The sequence below is a fragment of the Diadema antillarum genome, unplaced genomic scaffold (genome assembly GCF_040938485.1).
Source record: "Diadema antillarum isolate AM-2024a unplaced genomic scaffold, OU_Dant_1.0 scf00000125, whole genome shotgun sequence".
NCBI lineage: Eukaryota > Metazoa > Echinodermata > Echinoidea > Diadematoida > Diadematidae > Diadema > Diadema antillarum.
Window position 1 is genome coordinate 1,401,083 of NW_027271014.1, and position 17,311 is coordinate 1,418,393.

At 36.4% G+C, this 17,311-nt stretch overlaps 1 protein-coding gene across 1 annotated transcript in view; it reads left to right on the forward strand.

Moving 5' to 3' along the window:
* Positions 1–14,759: 14,759 nt before the first annotated feature.
* The window catches only part of LOC139720272 (uncharacterized), a 32,007-nt gene continuing 29,455 nt past the window's right edge, over positions 14,760–17,311 (forward strand). The window contains exons 1-4 of the mRNA XM_071631632.1: positions 14,760–14,823; positions 15,271–15,390; positions 16,052–16,261; positions 16,830–17,252. Of these exons, the coding sequence (XP_071487733.1) occupies positions 14,760–14,823; positions 15,271–15,390; positions 16,052–16,261; positions 16,830–17,252 (817 nt within the window). The remainder of the gene's footprint in view (positions 14,824–15,270; positions 15,391–16,051; positions 16,262–16,829; positions 17,253–17,311) is intronic.

Here is a 17,311-nt window from a genome sequence, read left to right on the forward strand (position 1 = left end):
TATACAGTATGTATATATATATATATATATATATATATATATATATATCTACATATATATATATATTTATATATATATATATATATATATATATGTATATATATATATATGTATATATATATATATGTATATATATATATATATATATATATATATATATATATACATATATATATATATATAGGAAGAGCTACATTGAGACATATTTTAACATGATTTTGTTACGTTTCCCTTTTGATATTCCGTCAACACCGGAGGGATTAAAAAATCAACATCGTGGGAATATCTGTCTGTGGGAGCAAACTACAGGATAATCCTACAATATTGCTAGTTTGTGTTTTGTGTGTGTCTGTGTGTGTGTGGGTGTACGTGCGTGTGTGTGTCGGTTTGTGTGCAAATGGATGACACAATTTGAAACTCATATAACTGATTGGACATGCTTACAACTTCATTTCAGGTTAAAACCCAGTAACTAAAAAAATGAAATGTTTTAACAGTTGGTTTCTATCGGTTTCTACTGTTTTTCTTTCTCATGAATATTCATAGGTTTTTCAAATTCTCTTCGTGAAAAAGACAGAATATTGTTACATTCAATGTTTCAAAATGGTTTCAATAAACGTTGAAATGTCTGAAATGTATTAGAAATTTATTGAATAATATTGCCGTGGTAATCACAATTTGAACATTTACCTTTGATGAGGCATTTTCATATTTTTGAATAAAAGTGTAATCTACATGGTAACCATGTCTTAAAGCATTACAACTAAATGAACAATGTCTTGACATAAACATGTTATGGTAAACACCAATACATCAAATAGTTCAATACAATATTTCTGATTAAGCAAAATTCGACTTACTATTAAGACAGTTGGACAAATGGAACCTGGACAATATCTAATTTGCTAAAATTGGTTAGACAAGTGACTACCCAACTCAAAATATACCATCGGTTGGGAAATTGCAAAATTAGGTAAAGTCTGATTGTTCTATAGAGGATGGGCAATTCAATTGGCCCAACCACATATCAAACTCATTACCCAGCATCAGTTGGGCAGATTTTAACCAAACGTTGTGTGAACAGTATGTTGCCCAGTGTTGGTTAACTCTTTATAAGCCAATGAGGTAAATGTGCCCAAATTTCACACACAAACCAGTGGACTGGAAATAAACGTGACACACAAAGGGTTAAAAGTTGGGCATTTTTAGCCCAACTATTTTAAGAGTGAAGCTATTCATCTTTCTGCCTCCTCTGTACCGTGCGCATCTATTCATGATGATTACCAGAGCATAACAGGTATTCATATTATTGATTATTACTTATTAGCAGTGGGTAAGGTGTTTCTACTATAACAGGACTCGTGTGCCGTGGTTAATAAAATTGTCGTATGTTTACATTACAGAAAGAAAGAAAGAGAGAAAGGAAAACTGTTGAAATCATATTCCCAAAATGTAAGCAGGTTTTTTTTCCATTAAAGAATGACAATAGTCCACTGTAAAACAATTCAAAGTGCATTCGAATTCAGCGGATAGCTCAGGGACCCTAAAAACTTATGCGTTTGAGAGTAGAGTAGGAGTAAAAGCCTTGCCTACAAAATCTCTCTCGGGCCCACCTCATCATCCAGATATCGTCTCCTCGAATTCTGATGAGTTGTCACAGCTGGACTTGGAGAAGTTGTTGGGCAGAAAACATGACTTCTTGAGGAGGTCCACATTGTTGGATGGTTTCATGTCGCGTAGTGCATTCACCGCTGCATCGTCGAATCCACAAATGTCTGAACAAGTTGAAATAATTCACATTATAGTCATTCATGGAATACTGCATACACCATAGCAAACTTTTCTAATTTTCATGAATCAATACTGGCAAGAATTTTACTAGTGTTTACATGCAGATTCATAATTGTCGAGTGCAGATCACTAACTAATGACGGGAGATGTAAGTGTAAGATGTAAGCGTTCATGTCAAAGTCAGAGCTAATAATTTTGCGTGTTGTTAAAATTGTTAAATTACTCGACTCATAAAATAAATGAAAATTAAAACCTTGTGAAATGAAGTATATCGGGTTTGTAGTATATCGGGTATCGAATGTAAGACTCAAAAAGAAATTCTTGGACACAGTTGCCTTTGTATAATGGGGTTCTGGCAGCTATGGCAGTCTAATTCTCAATATACAGAGGCATTCTACCCACTTTTCGTCAGTGAGTCAGAGCAGGTTGGGATTATGAGACATAGCTAGACGTATGTACAATGTTCTTAGCCTAGCCAGCAAACACAAGCTGGAATATGGTATTTGGGAGGGAGCAGAAATATAAAATATCTGACTTTGCAGACAATGGTGATGTCGCATAAGTAGGTTATTTATCGTGAGAGATGGTCAGAATAAATAGCTGTCACTCCCTTAAAATATGAACAAACTGATTGATTGTTCTAGGCATGTGTGAACTTCAATAGTCGGATTTTGAAGTTGTGCTTTCTTTCATATCACTGTCCTATTCAAACTTACATGTAGATACATTCTGTACTGTTTCTATCCCTTTTTTATTTGTGTGTGTAAAATATGAGGTGAATAAAGTAAAGATGTCTTGTATTCGTTAAGGGGATTTTGTTCCACCGAGCGATGTTTCAATTAATTAACCAAGTCCCAGCTAAATTATGAAGATGCATTTTATATCTAAGAATATGGCAAGGGGCTACATGTATTGGGGTCATCCCACTAGACTGACACCCACGAGTCATACAGCCCACGAGTTCGACATTGAGAACAGGTCCATGAGTCATACAGCTCACGTGTCATACAGCCCATGAGTTCGACACTAGGCAATTAAAGTCCATGAGACCGACACTATTAAAGTGAAAACAGCCCACGAGTTCGACAGATACAACACGGCGCGTAATGTGTCGGTCTCGTGGGCCTTGTTGGCTTAGTGTCGAACTGATGGGCTGTTTGCCTCGTGAGCTGTATAACTCATGGGCTGTATGACTAAGCACTTGTGAGCTGTATGACTCGTGGGCTGTATGACTTTTTGGTGTCGGTCTCGTGACGCGCACCCCATATATTTGCCCTTTCGATTGGACTCACTACTTACATACTTGCTATCTTCCGCCTCTAGAGAAGCAGGTCCAGAGACTCGACAGTTTGAAACTCGACTGTTTTTGAAAAGAGTGCTATAAGTTTAAAGGGATAGTACCGTATTGGTAGAGATGAGAATTTGGCTTTTAACTTTTTGTGAGATACCAAGAAAACACTAATGATATAGTACAGAGCATATCATTTTAAGAGGAATTTAAAGTTTAGTTGATGAAAATCGGGTTTGGAATGACTGAAACATCCGAAAACAAAGTAAAACAGAGCGATAGTAACCATTTCAAAACCAATTTTCATCAAACAAACGTTGAATTCCTCATAGAATTACAAGCTCTTTCATATTTCATAACAGGATTTTCATTATCTCACAAAATAAATGTTAGAAACCTGAAATTAGGTCCCAAACACAACTGTACGATCCCTTTTATATAACGGTACCATTAAATGAATTGCTGCTTCGGACAAAGACAAAGGACTGCATATAGGAGTATAAAAAAGGTTGTTAAAAGCCTGGTAGAGTGTATCCACTAAGTAATAGATGTTTTAAATCGAGTTTGAAGGTGAATAGGGATAAGGAGGAAGTGATATCTTCAGGGAGGTCATTCCAGTATCTAGGTCCAGTAAAAATAATTGTTTTCTTTGTAAAACTGTGCGAGCTCGGGGAAGGTGATAGGCATCACTCTGACGAGTGGGATGACAATGAATAGCGATTTCTTTTGAACACGAGAATAAAAACAGATGGTAATTCATTAGTTGTTAGTTAATACATGACACTTCCTAGATTATAATGAAATATATCCGAAGTTCTCAGAATTCTGCTTCGGTGAAAAAAGCAGTTGATATGAGCAAGATATCTGGCGTGGTTTATGATTCTTATTGCACGCTTTTGAATACGAAAAAGAGCATCTAATAATTAATTCATTGCATTTCCCCACTCCAGATTTCCATAGTTCAGTGCGGAGATATTGAAGAAGAACATATTATGCTCTGCAAAATATAGTCAGAAAAAAAAAGTGTTTAAGCTTTAGCTAAATTACTTTACGATACTTCTAAACAAAATTTTACTTATCAAACTAGTGAGTTTTCTATGATAATTCGTAAGCCCTATAGTGTGTTATTAACATGCGTTGAATATATGTCATTTATTTTGATATCATGTGGAACAACATTCAAGAAATACTAAATACCATAAAAAACACGATTTTTTTTATACTCTGGAATAATTTGTTCGCATAAATCCAGGATTTCAAAGACCTGAGCTCAGTATTTATCATATTAATTAGGGGGCCCAAGAAGGATCCCTGTGGGACTCAACATAAAATAGGTTTTGACTGCGAATTATAGCCGTTAAGGCATGGTAAACGAGACATTAATATCAAGAAAATCATACAAAAGAAGGTGTCAAAGCAGAGGGAAATGTCTCCTGAAACAGATATTTTAATGTGACTTATTAAAAGATATTCGCCCCACTGAGAAATCGCGATTTAAAACTGACTAATTTACTTCACCGATTTTCGTTCCGGAACAGCCGTCTTTTTCAAGCCCTAAAATATGACGTCATGAAATCAACGAACCCTTTGTACGAGTGCAGCGGGACAGCCATCGAGTCAGCCATTCATAAAGCACGTAGTTCTTGGTGAGCAGATGCAATATCTGGCCTGTCTTTTTAGTCGCATCTGCTTTATCGTCTGAAACATTAAAACGTTTCATTTCTACCTTATCTGGTACGGAAGGACTTTGAGTTTGACATTGAGAGTGAATTGAGTAATGGCAGTGGCAATGACTCTGATAGTGACAGTGGCAAAGTCTGGGTGGTAGAAAAAGCAAGGGAGAGGCAAGGGAGCCCACTGTGTTGTTGTATTTTGTTATGGTGCGCCAAAATCGTGTCTGGTTCTGTTACAATATCACTTCCCCGCCAATAATTTTGTTTAAAAAGCCCGAAGGCTTCATATAATGATGCTGATCCCCTTCATTTTGACAGAAGAGTAACATTTTGCCTTGATTTTGTACTGAATTCCTGATTTTCATATTGTTTTTATAGTACGAACATTATTTACTTTGGCGCACCATAGCAGCAAACCAGACCGTGTTCGGCATAGGGCTTCGCTTGTATTGTCCGACTGATGCTAAGTTTGACTTTCTTGATTTGATGAGCCTAGCTATAACACTAGCTAGCTAGCGGCATGACACACGTCCCGACGCGTCAGCATTCTACTACTAGACTAGTACTAGTATTAGAGTACTGTACCAAGACCGTTAGAGGTTCTACTAGGGTCTAATGCTTCTAGAAAATGTCTAACGGTTACTAGAATGCAACAGAGATCAAGTTGTTTTCAGGATTTCTGTGTACAAACGAAAACAAAAAACAAAACCAAAGACGATCTAGCATGCCATCACTTTACCGGCAAATACAACCTACAAGGGAACTGGCGAGTACAGTTTCATAATATGCTTGATTCAATTACTCATTCGTTGTATTTAGCATTTATCGTACTCTACCTGTAATGATATTAGGCCTATAGATCTACTACTACTAGTAGAACTAACGTTAGAGGGGCAACCAACAGTAAGGCCAAACAAATATGTTGTATTGGCGTAACATGAGATTTTCAAATAGGATCGGGCGGGCGGATTTTTTTTTTCTACCTGTATTTTACGTGTAAAACTCATATTTAACAAAACCCCATTCGAAAATTTGTTATATCACTGGTTTAAAAGCCGTCACGACATACCGGTCAGAATACGAACGAACAAATTCCTGGGCTAAATCACCCAGCGCCACAGACAAATCGATTAACCGAATAATATTAAATAAAATCTTCGAACCGGACTTGCCAGTCGCCGACACGCTTTACTGCGCAGCCATTTTCCGACACCAACTGTTGTTGTTGTTGTTTTTGATAATTCGCAAACCCGTATCGCGCCCTCTCGGTAAAAATGATGTAGGCCTATTTTCTTTTTTTTTTTCTTTTTTTGTTGTTGAAAAGTTCAGGGTCGGGGGTTTTATTAGGGTCGGGCGGGTTACGCCAATGCAACGATTTTTTTTTTTTTTTTTTTTGGCCTAATGTCTTTACTTGCGGCGGTCGCCGCCCTGCTTGACTTCACTCCAGCTATATAGGTCTAGCTACCCTCAGCGAAATGCACACGTAAACAAATCTAGATGTAAGAATTCATAATATAAGTTCGTACATTAGGAAATAAAGTAAAACCTTGCACGTCTAACCGTTGACGTTTGATCTAAGATCATAAGATAGGCCTACGTGATTACGAATACGTACTACGTAGGTCAGAGTTCTGGTTTCAAGTTAGAGTGCCTAGGCCTACTACGAGCCGTTTGAGAGTCAACGAGACTGAGGCCCGACAGCGCAAGCAGAAATTTGAAAAGGTTGTCATCTGTACACGTAATGCTCATTCTAAGCTTAAGGAAGATGGATTCAGCGAGTGAAATTATAATTTACTTGTGCCTGATTGTGTAAACAAGACACCTCGCGGCACTCAGGTCATCATGCGGAATTCACGCTTTGAACCACGGCGCCGCGTAGCACAGCGCGTCAGCGCAGGGCTGATTCGTTAATTTCATGACGTCAAAATTTTGGTCCCCAAAATTTCGCCGTCAGAACGGGTTCAGGTGATCGAAAAAGGGTCTTAAAACACCATCTCTCCATCGTTCTACAGACGTTTTCACCTTCTGAAAATCAATTATTTATACTCATAAGACTTTCATGAAAATATATAAATCGCATTGTTTATGAATATCGTCCTGGGTTTTTTTTTTTTCGTTCAGCATACTTTAATGTTAACAAATTGCTTTCTATCTGTTACATGACTCTTAAACCATTCTATTTAAAGGCGTTCCGCAGATTCCATAATGAGACAAAGGCTTTAGAAAAATAAAGAAAAACTCAAATCGTATATGCTCAAAGTTATCTATAGCATGAGCTACCTTGTCTATAAACGTAAGTAAAGAATGGGTTGTGTTGTAATGTTCTGTGAAACCAAATTGAAAATCTGATAAAATAATATGATTTTTGAGAAATTTTACTAATCGCGTGTAAGCTAACCTTTCAAGGAATTTAGTGATTGAAGTCAATAAAGAAATTGGTCGGTGATTACTCATCAAATCTTTCTGTCCCTTCTTAAAGATAGGGACAACTTTTGCGACTTTCTTCTTATTTGGGATTTCACCATTAGATAAATATTGATTAAGAATATATGTACAGAGGAGAAATGATTTCATTGAAAACATTTTTAAGGAAAATTTTTAACTCTATCATATCAAGAACATTTTTATTGTTCAAATTCTTAATGATGTCTACAGTTTCTTTTTCAACAATAGGTTCAAAATAAAGAGTTTGTTTGCAAAGACCGATAAGTTCATATTTGCCAAATGGAGATATTTCCGATTAAAGGTCAAGAAAAATAAGAATACTAAAAAAAAAGATTGCTTCTTTTGATCATAACTGAAAAAAAATATACCTTTTTATGTAGTGACCGATGTATCATTTAAAAGGTATTATTTCATACTTTATGACAGAGATCGTACTTTAACATCTTCAAAAATGGACTAATCGGTTTTTGCAAACAAACCCTTCAAATATTGACTGAGGATTCCTATCATCTAAATAATATGATATTCAGTTGGTGATTCCAGGATTTTACTAGTAACATGTGGACCAAGACTTGCAAAATAATAAGATCCGCCATAATGACCGGGTCGTTAATCTGGCGGCCGTCCGCTGATATATATTTTGGAGGACTGGTATTATTTTTGTGTTTGAGCGCCTACGTTTATCACCTTCCAAGTATTCTTCACATCAGATTTATATTTAGCAAACTACCGCGAAAAACAATTGAGTATATGAATATAAAAACGACCCAAGTCCAATTGTTGGCCAAATTCAGTTTGACATGGGAAATTGTAGCTTATGCATGGACTCATCTTGTGTATAAATGATAAATCCTAATTACCCCCGGAAGTGCCTGAAATAAATGAGTTAAATCTTATATGAATGTAAGAATGAAGGTCTTGGGTCATTCTTACTTTCATATTATAGCGCACTCTCTCACCCTTCTCTCATCTCTATAGCAGAATATCATGTATATGAATCAAAGAACGACCCAAGTCCATCACACAAATTGGCTTCTCCACAATTAATGTTAATGTTAATTGTCATAATAATATATGTTCTAATTTGTATATACAATGTTGCCTTCCCATCACAGTTAAATAGAATATTATTGGACAAACAAAAGAGATGTGAATTTTTTTTTTTAGTTTACTCGAAATGGTCTTCCATGGACTTGGGTCGTTCTTATATTCATATACTCAATTTCGTTTGGCTACACATATTAGGGATGTCAATATATTCCGAAGTGATTAGTCTGGAGTCTCTCCCAGTTGTTAGCCTGATCGTCACTACCTGCAGCAAAGATAATTTTAGGATCTCTCTTAATATCTTTGAGTCAAGATAGCACAGAAAGAGGCTATGTACTGTATACCTCACACGGGACAACACTTAACTCCCCTGCTAATGGGCAACCTACATGTATTTGGAATATTGACCTTGATAGTGTTTGTGTGTGTCTTTGCCACAACCATTACTGATTTGTTGTTTTGTTTTGTGTTTAGTTTTTATCTCATTAGTGTCTTTTAGTACAAGGTAGGGTCTATTAACAAACCCTGTTTTATGTTTTCGAATGTGTGTGTGTGTGTGTGTGTGTGTTTTAAGGGTTTATGGGCCAGTTTTAGCCTATAGTGACCACCTAGCTTCATATCACAAAAAAGTAGGCACAAATCAATTTTAAACTTTTCTGCACAGTTTAAAGGAGTAAGTTCTAAGCGTTAAAATGATAACTTGGTAGAATTTACTCTTCATATCCTGTTCAAACAGTGATAGAAATAAGAAGAGTTATGAGGTAGAGTTCCCTAGAAATGGAAAAAGAAAGATTTATCACGGATTATTAGGATCACTTAGGTATGGACTGCAGAAGAATCAATGAATAAAATGGTCTAAAAAGCATGCTAATGTCTCAATTCTGAACAAGTTTTAAGCTGCAAAGTTTGACATAGATATATTAGAGAAAATGGTACTCACTCAGTGAAGACAGCCGTTAAATTCGAGTTTAAGTTTGCCAAACCAACATGACATACATGGATTTTAGTCCATTACAGAGAATCTTAATTTACACCTTTTTGGTGGGCGGTAACATAATGCGTTTGTGTATATAAAATATCTACTTAACTGGAGAGCAATTGCGGCTCTTCCCCATGCCCCCCCCCCCCATGACCTCAATTGTCTGACATAGGATTGAGTGAATGTAGGCAAAGAGAGTGGGCTATCCCCCCCCCCCCCGGAAAAAAAAGATAATAAAAAAAAATGTGCTGGGTCATTACAGGAAGCTAGAAGGCAATGCAAACAGCTGAGCTTGAGGTGGTAGCAGACTGTAGCATATTACAACTTTATAACATGATACCACATTGTGTTGGAATCAGTCAAGTGTGAAGTATGATGTGTGGAGATCAATGGGGCATGCAGGCAGTGATTGGCTTTGGCGAGTTATGGTCTATACAGTATGTGCATGTACTGTACATGTATTACAAATAACAGGTTTAACCACGCACAAATCATGTACACCCTCTGCAAGAGTCTGTTCTTCTTGTAGTATGCTACCTGATATATGTTAAGTACCAACAACGTATTATATGTTTTTGTTTTCTGTCACATTTCAACTTGTGAATAAGCTGTTCCTCTGTTCCAAAGTATTACATACTGTGGACAGATGTTTTGTTGTTGTCATTTTGTTCTTCTTGTATCAAAAAATACAGTTAGACTGGGACCTTCAGTAGTACAGTGTACCTGAGATTCACATCAAAAGTCAGCTTGGATATGAAACTGCATCAAAATAGGTCATATCATAGGTCACAAAAGATCACAGGGGTTGTTTTTCCAGTAGACCAGATAATGGCATTTCGGGTCGACTCAGGTATGTTTGCTTTTGGGTGTTCTCATGCAGAGTTATTCTTGTTGTGCAGTTGTTGCTTTTTTCTGTCTAATTTCAAAGTTTGGTAGCATAGTGAGCTTTGTGTATGATTGTGTTGGGTCTTTAATATTTTTTTTTTTATTTTACTTTCGTTTTAGATACGAGTGCGTGCAATACAATGTAAATACATGACAAACTGTTACATGACAAGCTGTTAACAGCTACAACACTTTTGTAGGCCCACTGTACAAATCATAGAAAATTGCCTGTAATAAGTGTCCCATCGTGCGAAAGGGTAATATAATGGTATAGATTCCTACACATCACAGTGCTAGAAGTGTTTTAGCTAAAGAGTTTCACATCAATTTTTTTTTTGACCCAATACGTGGTGCACTTAACCTGAAAATGATGTAAACATAAACTGTGATTTTTTTTTTGCAATGCTTAAAGATTTTGTGCTGTTGTTTTAGGACGTTTTCCTTCAGAATATTGAGTAATTTTTTAAATAAAATTTGCATGTCCTGCATTTATGATTGCAGAGTTACTTCATGTTTTCACATGGCATACGAGAAATATTATTTTTTATTGGCATTCATTTGTGTGTAAAGAAAATAGGGACTGGGATATTACACCTACTGTTTTCAAACTGTATTTTCCTTGGATTCTTAGCCAATGATATTTTGTGAATACATACGTCAAATAAATCTTTTAGCCATGAAAGAATGAAGCAAATTGTATATAAGATTTAAAACAAAGAGGCTTTTAGGGAAAAAAATGTTATCAAAAGTAAACTCAATAGAACTGACAATGAACATCTTCCTATATATAACTTTGAACAGGGATTTCTAGGCAATACATGCAGTGGACATCTAAATCTAAATATATATAATAAAATATCTGAAAAACTTGCATATTTGCATAATCAAGAATATGTGTAAAAATGTAGGCCATTTCTTCAGCATTACTAAATGATTGATAAAATTACATTTTGTAATTTTCATTCTTGTTTTAAGTTTCATATCGTATGTGCATGAGAGTGTTTCTATTGCTGTTTGGATTGCATCTTTTCGTTTTTATGTTGGGGGAGACGGCTAGAAATTTCCTAGTTTAGCGAGTTTTGTATAAATGCCCAACAATGTTCTCCATTCGAATTTTATTTTCGCTCAAAAGTATTCCAATTGCTGCAACACGTAATCCTTGAATATGGATATCCAAACCACTCAAAATGAAAGGTCTGGGAGTACCACATTTCCTCCCAAGAACTTTCTGTTGCTTTCGCAATGTGGGGTCACATGTTTGCAACAAGTGAAACTTTGGACGTAAGCCAAACGGCATACTTTTTAGAAACTGTTATACATGTCTGAGTAGACTGCTTGATACTAAATTTCTTCTTATCTTCATTTCTCTGATCCTGACATTGCTACTGAATGTGTGTGTTTGGGTGTAAGATGCGTGTGTGATAAGAACATGGTGTGTGCATCTAGAATAGGGCTGATACCTTTTTTTTCATTTTTGCACAATGATTATGCCATTTAATGACTGTTCTTTGTAAAATCTTGTTTTGGACCCCCAACAACAAGTAATATAGATGCTTCAAAGGGGTCCTGGTGTTTATGTCCTTAACATGTGTATGGGAATAATATACGCATTGCTGTTGTTTTTATTGTTTACATAATGTAATTCTGATTTATTTTGTGCCGAATAAAATTGAATTGAATAAAAAAATGAATTTGCTGAATGCAGATTCATTGCATGGCAAGGTCAATGGATTGTACGAAGGCAATTTGGACAAGAAAAGTGGTTGCAACACTGTCACAAAGAACCAATATAAACCGACAAAACAATAAAGACCCAGTTAAATATATCCATGGCATAATTAAATGGTGATGGAGGAAACTTCCTGTATGTCAGGCACTCCACGACGTGTTTGCACTTTAGGGTCGTAATCCAGCCCTGGGGGTTGTACTTCCACATCAGTATATAGCGTCGGCTGCTGCTGGCTATTAAAGGGGCCCTGAAATCCAAATGCATGTTGATTTGGTGAAACAAATATCTAGAAACATCATCTGTCAATCATTGGTAAAGTACTGCAATGTTTAACAAAAGACATTTGAATGCACCTTCCCCTCGACTCAGCATAACTTGCATGTTCCCTCGCCATGTCTTTAGTTAGTCACATCAATATGACAGAATCATGCAAGTTATGCTGAGTCGAGAGAAAGGTGCATTCGAATGTCTTTTGTTAAACATTTCAGTACTTCAGCAATGATTGACAGATGATGTCATCTCAAGAATATCAATATTGATTAGTTTGGAAGGATTTTTTTTTCTTTTGGGCGTTCCCAAGTAATCTCAAGAAAAATAAAAGAAAAAATCGTTAGAAATATATGGAATGTTTCTAGATATTTGTTTTTCCGCAAAGTAATGAAGTTCCGAAGTAATGTTGAGGGTATCATAAATCAACACAAATCAACATGCATTTGGATTTCAGGACCCCTTTAAAGTCGGGCGATCGTCACCCCTGATGGTACGTTATTGCGTAACTCCTCCGAAAGAACGAAATTTGAGTATGCAATTGCGCAATGCCAGACTGCAGTGCTATCCATAAACGTGTGGGACAATGCTGCCACTGAGACAAGTGTGTGTGTGTGTGTGTATGTGTGTACGCATCATACACAAACATTGTGACCGCGAGCTGCGGTGATTGGAGGAGAGAGGCCAGGAGACACTTCGCTCTTTTGGCATCTGTTTGGCACTTTTTACTATGGTCACTCAAATCATTCCTATTCTAAGTATCATCAGTATCATTCATTTAGCATTAATATTTCACTATTTCGACACAGACACTTCATCATCACTATCGTCATCATTGTTCTCATAATTGCTACGAGATGCTGATTAATGAAATTATCGCCATCTCTATCAGCATCATCATCACCAACATCACAATCAATATCCTTCAAAGCCCTCTTCTTCCATTCTTAGGGGTTGTAGAGTTGGTTCACTCCCCGTAATATCATGATAATGTCATGCATATGCCTGCAAGCATCATAAGAACCAGGAATGTAGAGTCGTATTTGTTGGAAAAATAAACATGTTCCTTTCCCTGCATTTTCTAGGATAACAGGTTAGCATAGGTGTCGTGAAATTAACTTTCATTACCAAAATATCATGAAGAATAAACTTACCCAGGGGTGAAGGAGTAAATATGAAGATTGTTCGCAAAAACCGATAAGTCCATTTTTTAAGATTTTGAAGTACGGTCTCTGTCATAAAGTACAAAATAATACCTTTTAAATGGCATATTGGTCACTACATATAAAGATACTTTTTGAAGTTATGGTCAAAAGAAGCAAAAATTTTCTTATTATTCTTTTTATTTTTCTTGACCTTTAATCGCAAATATCTCCATTTGGCAAATATGGACATATCGGTTTTTGCGAATAAACTCTTCATATGGTGAATAGTGAGGTATAACAAGGCAGATGGATAATTGCTGTTAAGTGTGATGGGAACCGAACTATGACCTGGTAGAGTTCTCGGATGCACTATGTTATAGGTGATACTTCTCAAATTCGTCTTGAAATGTGCCGATGAAGTCAGACACCTGTCACAGCGTAGAGCAATGAATATAACTCTGCACTTCAGACCCTCTTTTCTCGGTTCACACTTTCCCAGAGTGTGTGTTTTCTTTCCAATATTTAGATAGGTTAGGAGAGTCAATTCAAAATGGGCTATACATCTTTTTAAAGCTTAGAGTCTGCTTTTTTAAAATGAACCCTTAACTAAAAATCCATATCAGGCGACTTTTTACTGGGTTTGTAATGCAGGGTCACTAAATATGCGGATGACACCATCATTTATTTTTCTTACAAAGACATACAAAAAGTACAAACAAATTTGCATAAGGAGTTAATATTTGTTTGATTTTGTTAAGCAGAATCACATACATTGTAGTGTTAATGCAATTTAAACAGTCATTAATTTTTTATTGTTGTGTAAGTGTTTATTTTATTTTATTTTATTGTATTCTATTTCATTTTGGTAATTAATGTAGTATTGTCCGCCTAGCGCAAATTTCATGTTGTAAAAAAGATATGGAGGAGAAATGTATGAACGGGATATCACCGTTACACTGGTGATACTCATGACACACAAGATACATATCACCTTAACTTGCAAGGTATGGCCTATACCTTTAGTATGATATGTCATTCAAGTATGCAGTGACACTGCTAACAGTACCATTATAACGTAGATACTTAACTTGTATGAGTTGGGGGGGGGGGGCAGCAAAGAATTTGAGGGATACCATAGCACCATGAGGTAAACTGTGTTGTCTGAGTGCAGAGGGAGAGAGAGAGAGAGAGAGAGAGAGAGAGAGAGACAGAGACAGAAGCATGATGCATGCGACTATGTAACAGCATTGAGATATTGTTGTTTTAAACAAAATATTGACCCGTCTGTAGACTTTAGATTAGCATCATACCCAAAGTTCCTTATTAAATTACTCTACAGACTACATATATAAAGTGATAAATTTTATTCTGGAGTTGTAAAAATAATGCACTTTGTAATCTTGGTGCGCTATCGTGTCCTTCCTTGATACACTGGGCTTAAAATTATTTCATATATCTATTCTTTCCTGGCAGAGTTTTTCTGTTTGCTGAAAGGAAAAGGTTTAACAAAATGGGTTACCAGTGGACCTCTGCTATCGTCACTGTATGTCTCATGACAAACTTTGCAGAAATTGGTAAGTTATAAAAAGTTAAGAAGGTACTTATTGCAATTGAGAATAAGATGGTTCATAATTAGACAAAATTGGCATTTGTTCACGTCTGGTCATTTTGTGTTCTTCTCTGTTGTTTTTTTTCTGTAATAACGAGAGGAGAGAATGAATTGTTTGATGTAATTAACAATAAAATCAAATTTCCGATGGTTTATTTTTTTTTCAGAAAGTGTGGAATGTAGGCCCTACTGTGTTTCTTCAACTAATTTTTCTTCGTCGCGAAATCATGATTTTAACTATGGAAAGCTATATGTTGTAAATTTTTGTATTATAACGATGAAAAGGAGCCACGTTATATAACATATTGGTTTTCAGTTAAAGCCGATCAGGTGAAAAATCAGTTCGGCAGTTTCTCGAATAACTCAGATAAATGTATAAGCATTCATTATTTTGTGTTCAATTGTTGAACAGATTGTCAGATTCCAGATGACGTCGTGGTTGTTGGTGGTCATTCAATTCTGTTAAGAGGTCTTCCGGGAAAACTCAAGTGCCAGTTCTCCGTAGAGCCAGAGGCAGTGCAATGGGTCAAAGGTGATCACTGTATGAGTGAAAGAATGTTATTTTATTTTTTGCTCGTGGTTAGAAATTTTGTGATTGAAAGCACCATCATAATAAAAATATGCTTTATACAGCCAAATCATTTCGAACTTTTCTACAGTTTGGTAAAAAATAGTAAAAAGGAACATAAAAACAAGAACATCAGCAAAGAAGAGTAATATCAACGTTTATTTTTTAAATCTAACAACAAGAATGAACCTGTATTTTTGAACAACACTGGGGGAGAAGCAGATGACATGATATCCGTTCACGAGTACAACACATTCAGATTATGTATTATTATTTTCGAGCGAAAACGAAATTGTCTTTATTCTTTTCTTATAATGTAATCGAACATTGGTTTGGTTCAGATTGATAAAGAAGCACCAGAACAATTATCAGGACAATAAAATTGTCCATTGCTGCACATTCTCAGCTGGATAACTGTACTCCTTCCATGATTACTGAAAGCAATTTCCCTAAAAGCATAACTTTCTAGGAAAACAAGGCTTTTCCTCCCTCCAACGACAGTTATCCTGTTTGTATTTACTTTTACATTTAATGTGCTTATAAAGGTACATAGAAACTTTTTGCCCCCACGGAATGAACGTCTTTCTGTCATTTCCTCTTGTCTCTTGCCTGACCTTGCCTCCAGAACCCACTCCAAATTCTGTCACCCTTTTGGTTAGTTTGCATGGGGATGTGGTAGGGGGTAGCAGCTACCGTAGTGGAGAAATGACGATCGACTCAAATTACTCGCTGAACATCCACACAGTCATTAACGAAAACGCTGGGAGATATTGCTGCAGAGTGGCCTATAACAAGAACAACCTCATCCAAAACTGCACGGATGTCTATGTTACAGGTTTGTTCGTATCGTATATTTGAGTAAAGTTGCAGCATACCCAAAAATTAAAGACAGGTAAATTATAAATGCAAACATTCACTATATCCTAACTAATCTATATCGTGTCTTCAATGATGAAGGATCGAGGCAACCGTCATATTAAAGGTAATCCTGAATAGGGTATCAGATATAAAGAATCCGTTTACAAAGCTATGTCTCTCGATCAATCGCATCTAGCTACCACGCAGCTTGAATAGTATTCTAGTCTCTGGATTGTGGAAGTGACGATGCTAATTAAAACAATTGTCCTGTCTAAATTTGAGACAATTAAACCTTACCTTCGTGAGTTTGATATGATCTTGATCAGTGGACGTGATCGACTTGCTTGACTGCATGGTCCAAACATTTTTTTTTTTCGAAGGAAAAAAAAATGACGGATAATGGTGCTGAGAGACTTAACAAGAAATACCGTTAAAAGGTTAATACATCCCTTATGTCACATGGAGTCGTTAATTCTTGTGACGCTCGCATCATATCATTGTGGACATGATTGTTTAGAATATGTTCGCTACTTGCATGTTTTTAGGGCTAGCTGATGGCACCAAGAATGTGTTTGCTTTGAATTTCATTCCAGACCCGGATTTCCTCACGGTCACAGAATGTTCGAGTTCGGACTGCTCCTTGAGTTACGACCCAGAACGTACGGCACTGCAATGTCAGGCAGTTAACGTGCAGCAGGAGCTTATCAACATTTACTGGCTTCCCAGTGGAGTTAATCAAAAACAACATATTGTGACTGTAAGCAATAATGACGGAACACAGAACATCTATGCCAACGTAACGCTAACGCCAGATTTGACCGGAACATTTGCCTGCGTGGCTGAAATAAAGTCCACCCACTCCGAAGTGAAGCGGATATCTGTAACCATTCCGACTCCAATCCCTATCTCGGCAGTCGCAGTCGAGTCGACGAAATCGCCGATCAATCAACCGAAAGGAATCAGTATTGGTATTTAATCATTTTTTTTTACTCGATTAGACCTTCACTATGTCGTTCATGTTGTATTA